The 16,062-nt window shown below is 30.0% G+C and overlaps 1 protein-coding gene across 2 annotated transcripts in view; it reads right to left on the bottom strand.

Moving 5' to 3' along the window:
* LOC129960084 (transcription initiation factor TFIID subunit 1-like) overlaps positions 1-16,062 on the bottom strand; it is a 110,742-nt gene that overhangs the window by 69,844 nt on the left and 24,836 nt on the right. For both annotated transcript variants that reach the window (XM_056073178.1, XM_056073177.1), the window contains exons 11-14: positions 15,903-16,031; positions 15,651-15,722; positions 15,359-15,475; positions 15,107-15,280 (exon numbers count right to left, since the gene is read on the bottom strand). In XM_056073178.1, the coding sequence (XP_055929153.1) occupies positions 15,107-15,280; positions 15,359-15,475; positions 15,651-15,722; positions 15,903-16,031 (492 nt within the window). The remainder of the gene's footprint in view (positions 1-15,106; positions 15,281-15,358; positions 15,476-15,650; positions 15,723-15,902; positions 16,032-16,062) is intronic.

Here is a 16,062-nt window from a genome sequence, read left to right as displayed (position 1 = left end):
GACGCTTAAAAAGATAAATTATTTACCTTGGGTGTATTTATATAAACATAATTTGGCTAAGGCGTTGCTTAACAGAAGAAACTTTTAAGTTTTAAATTTGATTTGTTTCCCCACGGGAGTCATAATTTGTACATAGAAAAAGCGATAAAAGATGCATCAGTCTATATAGCTACACAAGAGTAAAAGCGACTTAAATTTGTCCCGTCAATGATTTTACTATGAGATTCTAATAGGGATTTCTTTACCACGTGTTGATTTAAGCAAGGGAATTTTATGTATCTTTAAAAGAATGTTGTAAGCATTAAGGATTTTTATCCCTTCACTCTGAATGAGGGAAATGCAAAAATCCTCCATTTAGTAGAGCGCGTGTAGAATTAAATAAAAATGTGGGAATTGGATCAGGAAATAAGAGAACATTTTAGAATGAAATTAACATGAATTAATTTAAGATAAAAATTAGGAAATTGAATAGGATTTAAATTAAGATAATATAAGAAGCAGTTCTAGTATATGAATATATTGTACATCAGCCTTCAATTACCTCCCTGTTTCATTCATTACGTTGGAGACAATGCAGACCACAACATCCAAAAAACTGATTATATGAATACATTTCATTCAATAAGAATAGTCAAAATTGTTGCTTCTCATGATAAGGTTATTGATTCTCTACATAATGAACCAGGATTGAAAGCGATATCGGGTACCTCAGAATTGACCAAAAACATACTAAACAACAACTAAAAGATTGAGAAATGACTTGATTCTAGTCTAATACCTACTCCGATCTGTGGAATTCAGAACTAATGCTAGATGTAAGGAAGTACTAAGAATTTTTGAATGAAGAAGATTTATGGAGCTATTGACATGAAATATTTAGTGAAAGCAAACTGTCATATGAGAAACTTTAATAAACTGCATTTTCCTTTTTACTATCCAAGTTAAATAATAACAAATTTGTCAAGTTCCTGCTATTGGTTTAGAATAGTTAAAAGTCCCATTTAGAAGTTGCATGGAAGCTGTTTTGGTAAGGATCTCATAATTTTGAACCATGGCGAATTAAATAGGGCACAAATTAGGCACTCCCTCACCAAACTTCCACACCACACTAATGTTTTTTTTTATGTACAAATATATTATATAAGTAAATATTTTTGCAAAGAATCTTTATTTAGATAATTTATTTAAATGTGGGTGTCCTCTTCCGGAAAAAAGATGATTTTTTTTTTTTTTTAAATTGGAAACATAAATTAGTAGTACTTATATTTCAGTAGCAAAATATTCAATACCGATATTATATATTATCAGAATACGCGGATTAAATGCTAAGCCAATTTTTATACTTTACAACTGTTTTGTTAGCCATTTTTACAAATGAACGTCGTTTTCCAGTTATGTCAGAAAAAATAAAAAGTTCATTTCTCAGTAAGGGAAAACTTTGGGACCGTCATACTGAACTCTAAAGTGATTAAAGCAATAAAACTGCAGCTTCTTAAGATTTTTTTTCTCGACTTAAAATGCCCAGTCAGTCTACGCTCAAATTATCAAGATACAATTTTCTTACTTCCCACAAAATGGGGAAGCGTAGAATAGAATGTCAGGGGCTTTTGAAATATCATTTAAAATGACACATATAAAATACCCGTGGCAGAAATGGAAAAATCATGGCTTAAAATGTTATTGGATTTAGTTAAAGTATGGTTTTATTCGATTTAGTTAAAAAGTTATTGATTTAATTAAAGTTTAAGTTAAATGGGAAGCATGCTTTTCATCCACACCTAAATTTAAATATTCACTATTCTTTCGTATATCTTATGTTATTCAAAATTTTCCCTTTGTAGTATCTCCAAAATCAATCGCTTCTACAACAAGTGGTTTAGCTATGTGTGCTTGATATATTTCTAAGCGCTGTCTAAATTGCTCATCACTGATTTTAATATTGTATTCTTGAAATTTTCAAGAGCTTCGTGAAAATTGTTCTGTTTCAATGGATCAGTAAATAAAGTGATTTTTTTTAATGATAGAAATATAATTGCGCATGGGTAAAAGAATGCATTGGTGCCAAGGAAAGCAGTGCAAAATGTAAAAACAGTGCGAAGTGTAAAAACTTAACAATCAAAAAGCACCTTCAAAATTAGACTTGTGCACAAAAAAAGTCAAGAATAAAATGCAGCAGCTTACTAGTGTCGAAAATAATTTGTAATTTTTCAAAAACATTTCTGTTGATTTTATTCAATAAATTGAATTTTTAACTTTATACTTATGAAATCTATTGGTTTAAAAATATCATATTTAAAAAAAATGGAATAGTATTTTATTTTGAAGAAATTTTACTGACATTATTATGAGTTAAAAGTTTTGATTTTTAAGACATATGGTGCTAAAATTTTGTAAAAATGTAAATTATTAATAAAGCCTTTTTATATTTTGAAATTGAGATCAAGATACATTTTAAATGTTAATGTCATTAAAAAAATCTTTAAACTGACAGCAGATCAAATTCAGGTTGATAGGTTTTGAATTATTGTTTTTTTGAAAACCTCCATAAGTTGGTAACCATTGGTATTAAAAATCGCTATCTGTTTAAAAGATATTTATAAAATGTTTGATAACACATTAAATAAATTTGTTCTAAAAACATATCGCCAATTTTTGTAACTATCCTTGACATATCTGCTTTAAAAGTTTAATTTGGTGCAAAGTGTTAAGTTATAGGCATTGTTAGAGCATGGAAAAATGTATTTAAAGGAAAAGTATAAAATTGCCTACCTTCTCAAGCCTCTGGGAATCAAATTTACTCCTAACTGCTATGTACAATATGGTTATGATACTTTTTTTTTTTTAATAATGCTAAAAATATTACATTATCTACCTACCTTCTATCTATCTACCTTTAGTAATCTGAATAAATTTTACTTCAGATTAGTAAAGAGAATGTGGTTTGGTGTTAATCTGAACAGAAAAAGAAAAGAAAAGTTAATTTTCTTAGGAGATAGACCAACATAGGTTAGCCCAGATTTGATCATTAAAAATCCTGATGTGCTCATTTCTGAAAGTGAAGTTCCTGACTGTCAATAAATAAATGATTTTCGTTGGCTGTCAACAATGTTTCATTCGACTTATGCAAAAAGACCAGAAATTGCCAAGTCGAAAAAGAATGATGGAAAAAACCCAACTTTAGATAAATTTCTTTGATTTTTCTCTTAATTTACCTAATTTCCAAGAATTATCTGACCATTCTGCAAAGAATTAAGAATAACATGAAGGACTTACAGCCAGGTCCAATTTCAAATCTGGCAAAAGGCAAAGTGTTCTAGCTGATTTGGTTTTAAAGATTGACATTTATGTTCACAGAGTCAATATACATCTATCTCTCAAGCAGCTCTATGATGCACTTTACAAAGTGTTTGCCCTGTCATGAATAGACGAACTATAATGTAAGGCAGACTCAACCCTGCCTTCATTCTGAGAGGCAGAAATCTCTTTTTGTTAAAAATAACATCAAACTAAGAAATTCTTTAAAGGTTGCATCCACCAGATGCCGAGTTTATTTGGAAATAAAATAAAGCTGAATAGCTCTCCATAACATTTATTTATTAAAGAAGACACATAACATATTGAAACTCAGTCTCTTCATATTACAGATTATTCAAAAGATCCAGTTTTTTTGATATTTTTACACACCTGAGGAGGTGAATATTTTTATTATATTATCAGACACATCATGAGAATTAGATTGCTCTCCCTTTTGTTCCTTATCAGCAAGTGCATAGAAAAATATTTCTAAAGGGTAAATACACTGCACTGGTCGTAAAATTACTTCATGCTGCATTTTAAGTTCACATGTATAAATTTTCCTACTGTGACCAGGAATCAATTCAATACTTTTCAACCAAAATCCAAAACAAATGCCTTATTATCGTCTCCTACTAAAAAATTTTTCTTCAATCTGAGAACTTCTCTATTGCTTTTAGTTATATTTTTGCACAAATTAGCCAAGATATTCTTTTCTAGGCGTTGACGCAGAGCCTTTAACTTTACTTCGGTATTTTATTCTTTCATTAAAACTAGTTCAATTTAATTTTTAAATATCCACAGGATTGGAGCTTCTATTCTCGATAAGGAACATACTGGTGGCGAGAGAAATCAATTCTTGCAGATTTTCTGAGACATATGTTAAAGATCTGCATTTAATGAGGATTCACAATCAGAAATCAAAGTACAGAGTTCATCATATGTTAACATTGAATATCTGAAATACACTTTAACAATTGCTTTACAATTCAGACCAAACTTTCCCATCAGCCTCCTTAATAAGTCAAGACAGGTAGAATAACTAACATTCTAATATGCAATGGTTAATGAGCACAAAAACAAACAAGTTCAAAGATAAATAATGATCAGTGATCTAAAACATTAATTTTCAAGCAATTATGAGTAGGTGTAGTGATGCAAAGTAATATACAAATAAATAATAAAAACCTGAAGGTATATTAAGACAGCAGCAAATAATAATGTAAGAGTTAGTAAGAAATAATAATCTGGGAAGACAAAATTTTAGTGATGGATATCACAAAAGAAATTATCTGAGTTGAGCATTTGAAATTAGTGCAAATAACATATCAAAATCAAATCAACTCAAAATAAATAATTTTGAAACAATGAAGAAATATTTAAAATATTAAGGCATATAGAACGTAATTAATTCAAAAAATTTAAGAAAATTTAATTATCCAAAAACTGACTAAAGTGGGCAGTTATTTGGAGAAGAAACAGAATTTAGAGCATACTTAGAATATAGAAATTAGTCAATTTATTAACCTTCCATGTAATATGAAATTTTTGAAGCCAGAATAATAGTTAGCAATAGACATTCATTAACAGTTTTCACAAAATATGAAAACACATAGTTTTTTTTTTTTTTAACGTATGTACCAGGGTGCGCAGTCAAATTTTATTTTAAAAATAATCCGTTTATCCGCATTTTTTAAGTATTTTTAGTGAAAAATAAAAATAACATTATCATATTTTTGATTACGGAAAACGTGTTATGAAGACATGAAATAAGTTAGGTGTTAACTAAGTAATTATCCAATTTTAAAAAATATAATTATTATATTTTAATATAATATATCACTAGTATAACTTGCTGAATATTTTTCCTCAAAGTTGAAACTAAATTATTTAAAAAGTTTTTCACGCAAGTTTGTTTGAAAAAGAAAAAGGCACAATACGCTCCATAATACATGCAAAATCACCGAAATTTTCTCCCAATAAGAATATCATCACCTCTCGCTCCCACATAAAAATTCGGGACAGTAGACAAGATCATAAAGGCCACGAGTACTCAGATTTTTATTTGCAAAGTGCCGCACATGAGCGTTTTCTGCTTCTCAATATAATGAAGAAATTCAAGTATGCATTTTGGAAACTTTTTAGTTGGCCAATTGAAACCAAAACTTGACCAAAAGCTACAAGTTTAATAACAAAATTACTTACCAAATTTCATTTACTTAAGTTTTGAATTTTAGTGTTTACATGTATGCGAATAAATGCACAGACAAACTAATGGTCAACCCGTTGACAGAGTTGGTTCAAATGTTGATATAGTGTGTGCCAAATTTTATTGATGAGCGTTGATGTGATGTTCACTTGCACTCGGACAAATAGACTTAAAAAAATCCTGTAAACAGATTCCATTCAAAATTTGATAGAAATCTTCACATTTGATGCTAAAAGAACACCCCAAATTTCATCCGTCTAGTTCACACACTACTGGCATTCAACTGGTTTGTTTTTCACGTGTTCATAAATAAAAAACCACAATTCTAAAATAAAGTTCTTCGAAGGTGGCAACTGGCCAAAACTCCGAATCTTTTGACGATTTCAATCTTTACTGTTCAATTATTTCGTAATGAGAAAAAAATATTATTGCCATTTATTTTTGATATCTTAGGCAAGTGTAATAATGATCTACAAATAACTTTGGTGCACCATGAATATTTTGTTGTACTTTTATTTTCTGAAGCCTTGAACCATTCAGTATAGGTACTTTCGGAAGTCAACAGTGAATTACACATTTTCCACGGACTTCCGGATTCATTGAGATCTTTTATAACTGATAAATTTTGGTGAACATATCTTTAGACTTTAGATGGATGGAGAACGCCTGACGCTGCTGGCACACTGGGGAACTTACTGAGGGCAATCTCGAGCAAGCTATAATTTTGACAATCGAAATGGATGAAAGTCATTTTCACTCAAGTCAGATAATGCCAGCCGAAATGTCTGGTATTCCAAAATGAACCAACCATTTATCGATGTCGTCGCTAACACGGCAAATGGAAAAATCACTCTTTTTAATTCACATCCACAATAGATGTCAAAAGCTATGCATGGCCATTGATGAAAGAACCAAAGATTCATCGATATTTAATTGTACAAAACATATTTAAATTTCATTTGAAATGTGTTTTTAAGGGACAAAGTTTGCAGTACTCATTTGTGTTAATTTCTAATAGTTTTTAACCAAATAAATTTCGGTGATCTCCACTTTTTTTTTTACAGATTTTTTTAGCCTGAGATATGAAAGAACTCTTCACATATGGACTTTATTTCCTGAATCTTTTATGCTTTGCGTTTTTAAGCATTTTAATGAAGAAAGTTATGCATTATAAAAATACTTAGAATACTTCAGATATTTATCACAAGAACCACTTCCAGAATACGAACCAGAAAGATCCATTAGAAGATGTGACAATTGCAGCACGAAAAAATATGCTAAACGTATTGATCGGATGTGTTCAATTTGAAAAGTACCTTTATACACTGTGAAAAGAAAATTACTTTAAAATATTTCATGCAAGAGGATAACTGAAAAATGTTTAATTTTAAAAAATTGAAAATATCTATTGTCATAAATCATTATTTTTCATTAATCAGATTTGCTTCAATCTTATGGTGATTCATTGCCCATGATGCCATTCTTCGATGACCCATGACGGTATAGACATGTAAATTATAGGTTCCACCGAAATCTATAGAAACAAGACGGAAAACGGTATGAGATGAAACAATGGGAGACGAAAGATCATATACCACAAAGAAAATGCAGTCATATAAGCAGGAAGATTTAGTATGGATCTATAATCTGGTGAATTTCTTTTTTCCCCAGAAAAAAAAATGAGCATTTGATCAAAAAACAGTAATTTAAAGATATTAATATAAGGACCATTAAAAATAAGTAGTTTAGTTTTAATTTAGACTAATTTTTAAAGACTTTTGATGACGCTACGCACCCTGTATACATTGAATTTAATTTAAAATAATATTAAACACACTATTTACTTTTAATTCTTAAAAATGTATACAATGCATAGCTAAACTAGCAATGCATTATTTTATAGAAAGATAGAATTTGCAGCTGCCTGAATGAACATTGAATAGCATTTTATGTCAGTGATAGGATGCAGATATTAAATTATTGATAAAATATTTACATCAAATGAATTTGAATTTTCAACAAACATATAAAGGCTTCTCATTTGATTTACATAACAAATAACAATAACGAAATATTATTTATCTTAATACTAATTACAAATAACTAATGCAGTAAATATTGTTAAAGCCTTAAATATTGAAACATATTCATATGAAATAATAACTAGGCACTGATATGATTCAATGAGTTTATGTATTAACTCGTGTCTGTATTTAACTCATTAGAAGTACTTTATTCATTTTAAGATAATATTTAACTGAAAGTGTTTGAATCTGAAATAATTTTCACTTACTGGAATATTTAAAGAATAATAATCTTAATGGCACTAGAAATATTTGCATACAAGAACTGAATAAATATGAAGACTCATTTTATAGAACATAACATACAATTTATGCATTCATTAATAAATAGTGCATATAATAAGCATATGACAATTTTTAAAAGTAGGAAACAAAGATTTATTATACAAATTTGACACACTGTCTGTGAAACTGAGGTATAAAAAAAGTACTTTAAAAATTTCACAGTTGTCTTTTTAATATATGCTTAAAATGTTCAAGATTTCAAATTCTTAATGAATACAAATAAAAACAGCACTTTTACAGTTATTTAACTTAATATAAAGAATTATAATCTTCAAAAGAGGAAACCTCACAGAAAGAAAAGATTGCACTGGATAAACATTTAATAATACAATTTTATCACATTATTAAACATATTTTACAGATTAATAAATTTTATATATATATATATTTTCCTTCTTTATTTTGCTACTCTAATTGGATTATAAATAAAAACATTTTGTAAATTTCTATCATATATTCAGTACTTTAGGTTGTTTGTTAATTCTTGAGTCCCTTTCATAAAAACATTTTGTAAATTTCTATCATATATTCAGTACTTTAGGTTGTTTGTTAATTCTTGAGCCCCTTTCAATGTCAAATAGTGAAGACTATTCTACCCATTTGCCGATACTTTTAATATGACTTCAGAGAACGAAAGTAGGCAAAACCGAAATCATCCAAGTATGGACCAATGTCAGTCAGCGCCTATTAGTTAAACGTCCTGTGTGAACACAAGTAACTTGCTTTCAACTATCAGACACTCCCCTTATGAATGTACTCTAAATTTCCAAAGTATTTCAGGAATTCTAGCTTTTTTTTTTTTTACTTTTCTTTTCTTTTGTAATATTTTGCTCCATTTCAATATTGATAAATCATTAAAAATATCACCAAAATAATTTCTATTATCGAAATAAACTTTTCGCCGTTGTCTACGTCTAGCGACAAACCTCTAAGGTCCGAGAGAAAAGCGACAGAAAATTGAGCAGATAAATTCAAGGTTAATGACATAAGAAGCACAAATAAACAGCTATCTACACTTTTTCATTTTTCACAAACAAGGGTTCTGTTAAAATCTATGTTTACTACTTCAAATGACGCATAGTCTGTTTCTCGATCTGGCGGAAAAGGCGTTGGTTCGCTGATCAAAGATTTAACCTTGAAGCATTTGCAAATAATAATACGGCACATTTTTAATAGCTTTCCTAACCTTGATTATCCAAAATCTTTCTCTTAACAGGCATTGCATCATTTGAATTCCGACATGATAGTTTTTTTGTATGCACATTTCTGATTAACAGCTGGGTAAAATTCACAATTTTCAGGTAATAGTACTGGCTACAGAAAAAAATCTAGCATCATTTCAGTGAAGTATTTTTGTTTTCACCCTTAGAATATCCTCATCATCTATAAAAATTTCAGCAAGATTTGAAAATTTTGCAACAGGAAAATAGTATTTCTTAATGAAACCAATTAAATTCTTTTCTGAATTTTCAGTTTCAAGTTCTTGAATTTTCAATTTCAAGTCAAATGTTTCAGCTTTTTACAATTTTCCTGAACTTCTTTACAATTATTCACAAATCTCAATATCCGTGCAAAAAAATTAATCATTTTTACCACAATTTGATACAGAATTTAGAAGGCACGGGAGGAGCGATCTTTTGAGACCAATATTCACTACTGCCAACTTTTTGCTTTTCTTATGTACTACTTCTGATTCACAATGTGTTTCTCTACTAGGGCAACATGCAGGGATTTCTCGTAAACATAAAGCCCCTTCCGACTAACTAGAAAGAAAAATTTTCCACGGGGAACAGATGCTTGATAGCAAATAAACAATGCTCACATTTCTTGCAAATGTCTCCAAAACTGACTTCATATCAATTTATAATTTGGCATGATTAAATATTTCAGAGGGACTATTCTGAACTTCGCTCGACGTGCGTTTTACATTCGCCCCTCTTCTAACATAATAAAGACACGCAGATCAGAAGAAAAATTAGTTGCCATATATAGCAAAAAAACATCTTTTAAAACATGCAAATCTTTAACTACTTTAAAAATTTATTCACATCATTTTAAGGCAATTCACCGCCTGAACCACTTGCTTTGGAAAAGAAATTCACAAATGCGCATATCAAAACAAACCACTGTAACTCGCAGCGAGGTCATAGAATGTATTCGATACCATATAGAAATCATCTTCTACAGGAATTAATTTTCGACCTAAGACAGATCCTGTAACTGTGTTCTGGCAAACAATTTCAGTCGATCGCGAACATATTTTGTAGCATGCCGTTAGCGATTCTGTTACAAAAGCATCTCGAAGTGCGTAGTAGCAAGTCTTTCCACCGCACGTGGTTAACCAGATTTCACTATCTACAAATCTTGCAACAAAAGTTTCGGAGGCAACATAGATGGACCATCAAACCAATAGGTCCAACTATGTTGCTTCAATTCTGAGCCGTTGCCAAAATTAGTCTTCATGCGATTTTTATATCGAGCGTTAAGGAAACTGTATAACCACTTCATAATTATTTAAACTACAGGATACTCTTTAAGTGGAAATATTATCTGAATGTTGACATTTTTATCAGCCACACTGCTTTCAAAACTATGCAAATTAAAACACCCGTTTGGCAGGATTAATTTAACATGCCCAATGAAACGTTCCTATTCATCACTACTGAATACTCCAAAAAATATAACTGTCTACAAAGACTGAACGTTTCAGTTTTAGAACATAATTATACTGAAGTGAACAATTTTCTAAAGGGTGCATTATAGAAGTATTCAGCAGAAAAGGGTTGGAAGAAACACTTAAGACAACTCTACAGTATTTATAAATTAGCTGCTTTTCATTGTATGGGGGGGGGGGGGACATCTCTATTCGTAGGTGCAACAGACAACATTGAGAATGCTTTCTCTATGTGTGTACTTATGCCGAATGCAAACATTCTAAATCGATCAAGAATATCACATATCATTTCTATAAGATTAGTTCTCTTAAATTAACACTCGTTCCAAAAAGGCGTCCCTTTCTCAGAGGCAGAAGCGTCGAAAACGGACGCATTTTTGTATGTTACTATCCAATTTAACCACTGACCTGCGTCAAAATTAATGGAAGTCTTTATTCAATTTCAAATCTAGCAGGCGTTCAATAACATTCATCTTTTCATAGTCCGGGAACAAGTTCTGACAGTCCAGAAAAAATTCCTCAAATCCAAATTTATTGATCATTCTTTTATGTCTCTTCCAAACTACTTTTTTATTCCTGGATAAATTTATAAAGTCATATTTCCCATTAGAAAGAATTTTCAATTTATCATTAAAGATAATTTAAATTAAGATCACATTACTCTCCTTCATGTTGCGTTTTATCGGATATTCCTACAATGTGAAATTTCCAAAATCTCTATATTGATCATTTATGTTATGTACTTACTTCTGATGGTACAGATATTATCCTTTTCACATGTATTTATTCCAAATACAATCCATCCAATTTAAGTTTCTATGGCCGTTAAGCCGAATTGTAATTCAACAATATTTTTCAACAATATCCGCACCCATCAAAAAATTAATTTATGTATCCTCTCGAAAAGAATCAGTAAAATTATTTCTTTTTAATTCATTTAAAAATCTTATGTCATTTTAGTTTTCTTTCATCCCCCCCCCCTCCGAAAAGAGCATGAATAAGTTTTCATTTTTTTGGAAAAGCTAATGTATTGCTTAGAAATTCCACAAACTCGGCTGAATTAGAAGAACTGAAAATAAATTTTGCTAAAATCAGTGCTAAGTGCAAAAATCATCTCTATTAATAATAAAAGAGGATAAGTGTGCGTTTGTATGTTGGCACTCTACAGGACAGTAACAGGCCATTTGATCTCGAGCATATTTGGCAAATATATATTTTAGAGGAATGAGATGGACATCTCTGTACTATATGTTTTCAAGTATTAATTAGAAATTTAATTAAAAATTAAGCGAAATTTTGACGTTTTTACACGATAATTTTCTAAAATACAATTGCACAAAAATAATTTTCACATCTCAAAAATCAAATTATCTTTCAAATGATATCAATATTTTTTCTGTATATTTTAATTTAAATTTCAATAATTGCACACATAGTTGGTTAAATAACTTTTCCCCCACAACTGTTGACTAGTATGCTAAACTAAATTGTAAAATTTTTTGAAGTATAGTATTAAAATGTGCGAACATTCATATAAATGTTCCTTTTAATTAAAATTCAGACCAATGTAGCTTTAATACAGAACTGAAGAACAAATAATTACAGATGCTTTTATTCTGACGCTAAGCAAAATTACAATTTTATAAAATGTACAACTAAATGTATCAAGGTCTTTAGGTCATGGTAACCTTCTACATCATTCATCCACATAAAAAAAATAAGTATCAAATATAATTCTGACATATAAATAACCATGATAGCATGTACAGGATAAAGTTGCAACTATAAGCTATAAATATCTAATAACATCAAGTTCTTGGCTTTAAAATAAAACTGATATATGCAACAAATTTTTTATCCATTTAAATACGCAAATGTTTCTAATGTTTATTTCAATAATTCCAATTATTATATCATTAGAAATTATATATTTCGTTAAATTGCATAAAAAAACCTAATAGCTGCAGATTCTTCAATTCATAAAATAGGAAATTTTTATATGCTTTTGAAATGCCCAGTTAAAAAGTACATACAGTTATGAAAATCTCCTAATTTATTCCTTTGATTTGTCGTGTATTCTTAATAAATAACACATGAAAAATCATATCTAGAAATAAAAATTATCCTGTGCATAAGATCATATAGAAAGAGATAAGGAAATCGCCTATTTGCAAGCTATTAAATCACAACTGTCTTTAAACTACATCAGAATATAGCAAAATTCTTGGGTCTTAAAAATTTTAATATGGCATTAAAAAAAAATTTCTACATTTTTAGACATTATCACTACAAACACCAAAATTTCTTTTATTTTATTTATTTATTATTTTTTTGTTGTTGTTGTTAATTAAAATTTGACAATTTTCCTTAATTCGAAAATACTCTTCCAAAGTATTTTCGAAAAGTCGCTGCGAGTTCCACATTCGCACCTTCTAAAGTATATTTGTGCCAAATTTAGTAGATTAAGTCAAATGGTTTGGCCTGTAATGAGCAAACGGACGAGCACAAATATATTTTCGCTTTTGGTATAAGAAAAGATAATTGAAGAATGGGCATTAGATATGGTGGCCCTTTTGTCTGAAAGGCATCATTAGAGTTTATCATAATAATTTTTATAAAATCTTTTCGAAAATTTTCAAATAAATTTTTGCGAAACTTGCCCTGGAAGTTTTTGATACATTAATACTTCAAATAACTGAAAAAGGTTTAAATAAGAAATTTGAAAGATACCTGTTTGAAATGTTTAATGTATTAGAACGATATAAAACAAATATGCATTCCAATAACTTCGTCAAGGAGAGCATTAAAATATCTTTGGAAGATTCTCTAAGATAATCACATATAATATACATTTCGACTTGTCAATCACTATATTTCAAAAAATATTTTTAAATGCAAACATTCTGACAATATTTTTATTAATAGTAATTGCCTTGTAATTATTATACTGCCTCATCCCTATGTGCTAAAGAAATTTTTGAGGAAATTGTTTTAAAAATTAAAACTTGTGCCTTGCAAAGTTAAAAGTTCTTAGTCATCAGCTTATCATAATGGGCCTCAAAGGGAATATGGATTTTTTCAACACGAGTAAATGCATCAGCCAGTGTGCTTTGATTCTTAGAAATGTATCTGATATTCTGGGGTAAAATGAAACAAATTCTAGATGGCATTGCTGCTGGGATATGCCTTATCACTCTTTGCCGAAAAGCGAATGCATGGAGCTTGTCATCCAGGTATATAATGAAATCACGACCTTTCAACATATATTGAAGGTCCCTTACAGAAGAGTATCAAGTAATTCTTACTACATTTAAATTATGCAAAGGTTAATTTCCTGGAGTAAAATGTAAGTGATTGGGTGTTATTAGCCAATATTTTTATTTATTGGATGCCTCCATGTTTCATTGGATGTCTCCAATAAATGTTTTTATTTATTGGATGCCAGTATTTATGCATTTGATGTCTCCACTGCAAGATAAAATTCAGCTTTAGAATTTGAATGAACTAAAAGAGCTGCATGGGCGATCGAATTTTAGCAAAACTGAAAAGCATGAAACAGCAGCATCACTCTAACCACCGGTAAATTTTTCACATGTCTTCCTGCCATTAACGTAGTCGTTTAAGATATGCCTTATCTCTGCACATTGGGAATAATCCTACGATAAAAATAAAATATTGCAAGAAATCATCTGTGACAATTTCATCTTGTGGCTGCGGGTAGTTAAAAAGAGCCATAACTGTCTTTTAAAAGTGAAATGCCATCCTTGAAAATCTCATAACCAAGAAGGGTAAGTTCATAATTCCACCCACAACACATTTATCGACATTTAGAACTAAACCGTCTTCATTTAACCTTAGGAAGACCTTTCCCAAATTCCTGCAATACGATGCCATAGTCAACCGACGTAATCAAAATGTCATTCGGGTAGGCAAAATAATTTAAATTTCGTAATATATCATCCAGAAACCTTTGAAAAGCTTGTCCTGCATTTTAAATCAAAAGGAAATAAACAATCCACCCCTATATAGCCTACAACTGCAACAAACTATCTCACTCACAAAGCACAAAAGAAACCAAGACATTACGCGACAAATCCGCTCGGATTTTCAAGCAAGTTCAGCAGTTTTGTCTGGTCAAAATACCATGGATTGTGCACCATTCTAAATCAATGAAAGCACAAGCGCGTCTTTTCCGGCTATTTTATCAAGGCATTTATATACTCTTGAAAAAATTCCGAAATGTCCAGAAAATATTAGAAATTTTGTGATGGCAAATCGCCAAGTCTATCGTTAAAAATGGCATGAAGTCGCCAAACCTGGCCCAAAAATCTCGCTAAGATAAAAAAATCCTTTCATTTTACTGAAATTTATTACAAATATTTTAGAAAAATTTATAGTATAAAAGTAAACATTTCTGTATATGAATACCTGCTAGTGAGTAGCTTGTAGTGTTATTTGTTATTCATATAAATAGTTTGAAGCTTTATTAGTTTGTTAGTTACATAACTTTGCACAAAAAGAAGGAAAATCCAGCTTACAAAGGAAATATATGTATTTTACCTTTGCTTTTCTCTTGATATGCTTCAGCAGAGGAATGACGCCATGAAATCCAGGTTGAGCAAGAGGGCCATGTGAAAAGCGTTTGAGAGGCGGTCGGTGGAAATGCTTCAGTTTTAAAGGACCCATGTGAGTTGGAAAGAAAGGTGGGAGTAACTCAATTGCAGGTATTGAATGCTAGAAAACATATTAAATTAGTTATGATGTAGCTGATCTTCTTTAAATTTCAATAATAAATTAATTAACCAATCTCACCTGAATAAGATTGCCACCAACATTAGGTTTCAAAGCAGTATCTTGAGTCATTTTCGGATTATAGTATTCATCATTAGAAATATTAAATTGGTCCTTTTCTTTGCTCTGTGGAGGAGGCTAGAAAAAATTACCATATGTTTTTAAAAATGACTTTCAGATTAAAAGTCACTATAATAAATTAACAATTATCAAAAACTATCATAAAAAATTAATTTGCCGAAGGATAATTCAAAACAACACTAATTTAATAATATTTTCCAAACATTAAAAAAATATTAAAGGTAACACCTACTGGACTCGGAGGTTCAGGTTCAGATATGACACCTGCCTTTCCCAAAAGAATGCGAGATTTTCTAACCATATCCTACAATAAAATCACATTTTGAAACTAGAGATTATACAATTGAAAAACAAATGTTATACTATTTACAATTCTTCCAAACTGAAAAAAATAAAAAGAATTAAATTTACGTCCATTTTTAGATGTTACGAATATACAATATATAATAAATTTTGTCTTATATATTTAATTTAAAATTTTTACCTTCTTTTCCTTCACCGGCTCATTTGATGCTATTGAATTAGGGTCTGGGTCATCTGGTATGCCCAAAATTATGTTTTCATCATTTGGATCAAGAGTCAAAACCTTTGGTTCAGGAATTTTTGTCATAGCCTATAGCGAGAAAAACAAATATAGATAGCAT

This window comes from Argiope bruennichi, chromosome X2, assembly GCF_947563725.1.
Source record: "Argiope bruennichi chromosome X2, qqArgBrue1.1, whole genome shotgun sequence".
Classification (NCBI taxonomy): Eukaryota; Metazoa; Arthropoda; class Arachnida; order Araneae; family Araneidae; genus Argiope; species Argiope bruennichi.
The sequence above is the reverse complement of the archived record's forward strand: the minus strand, read 5'-3'. Positions and strand labels throughout refer to the sequence as shown.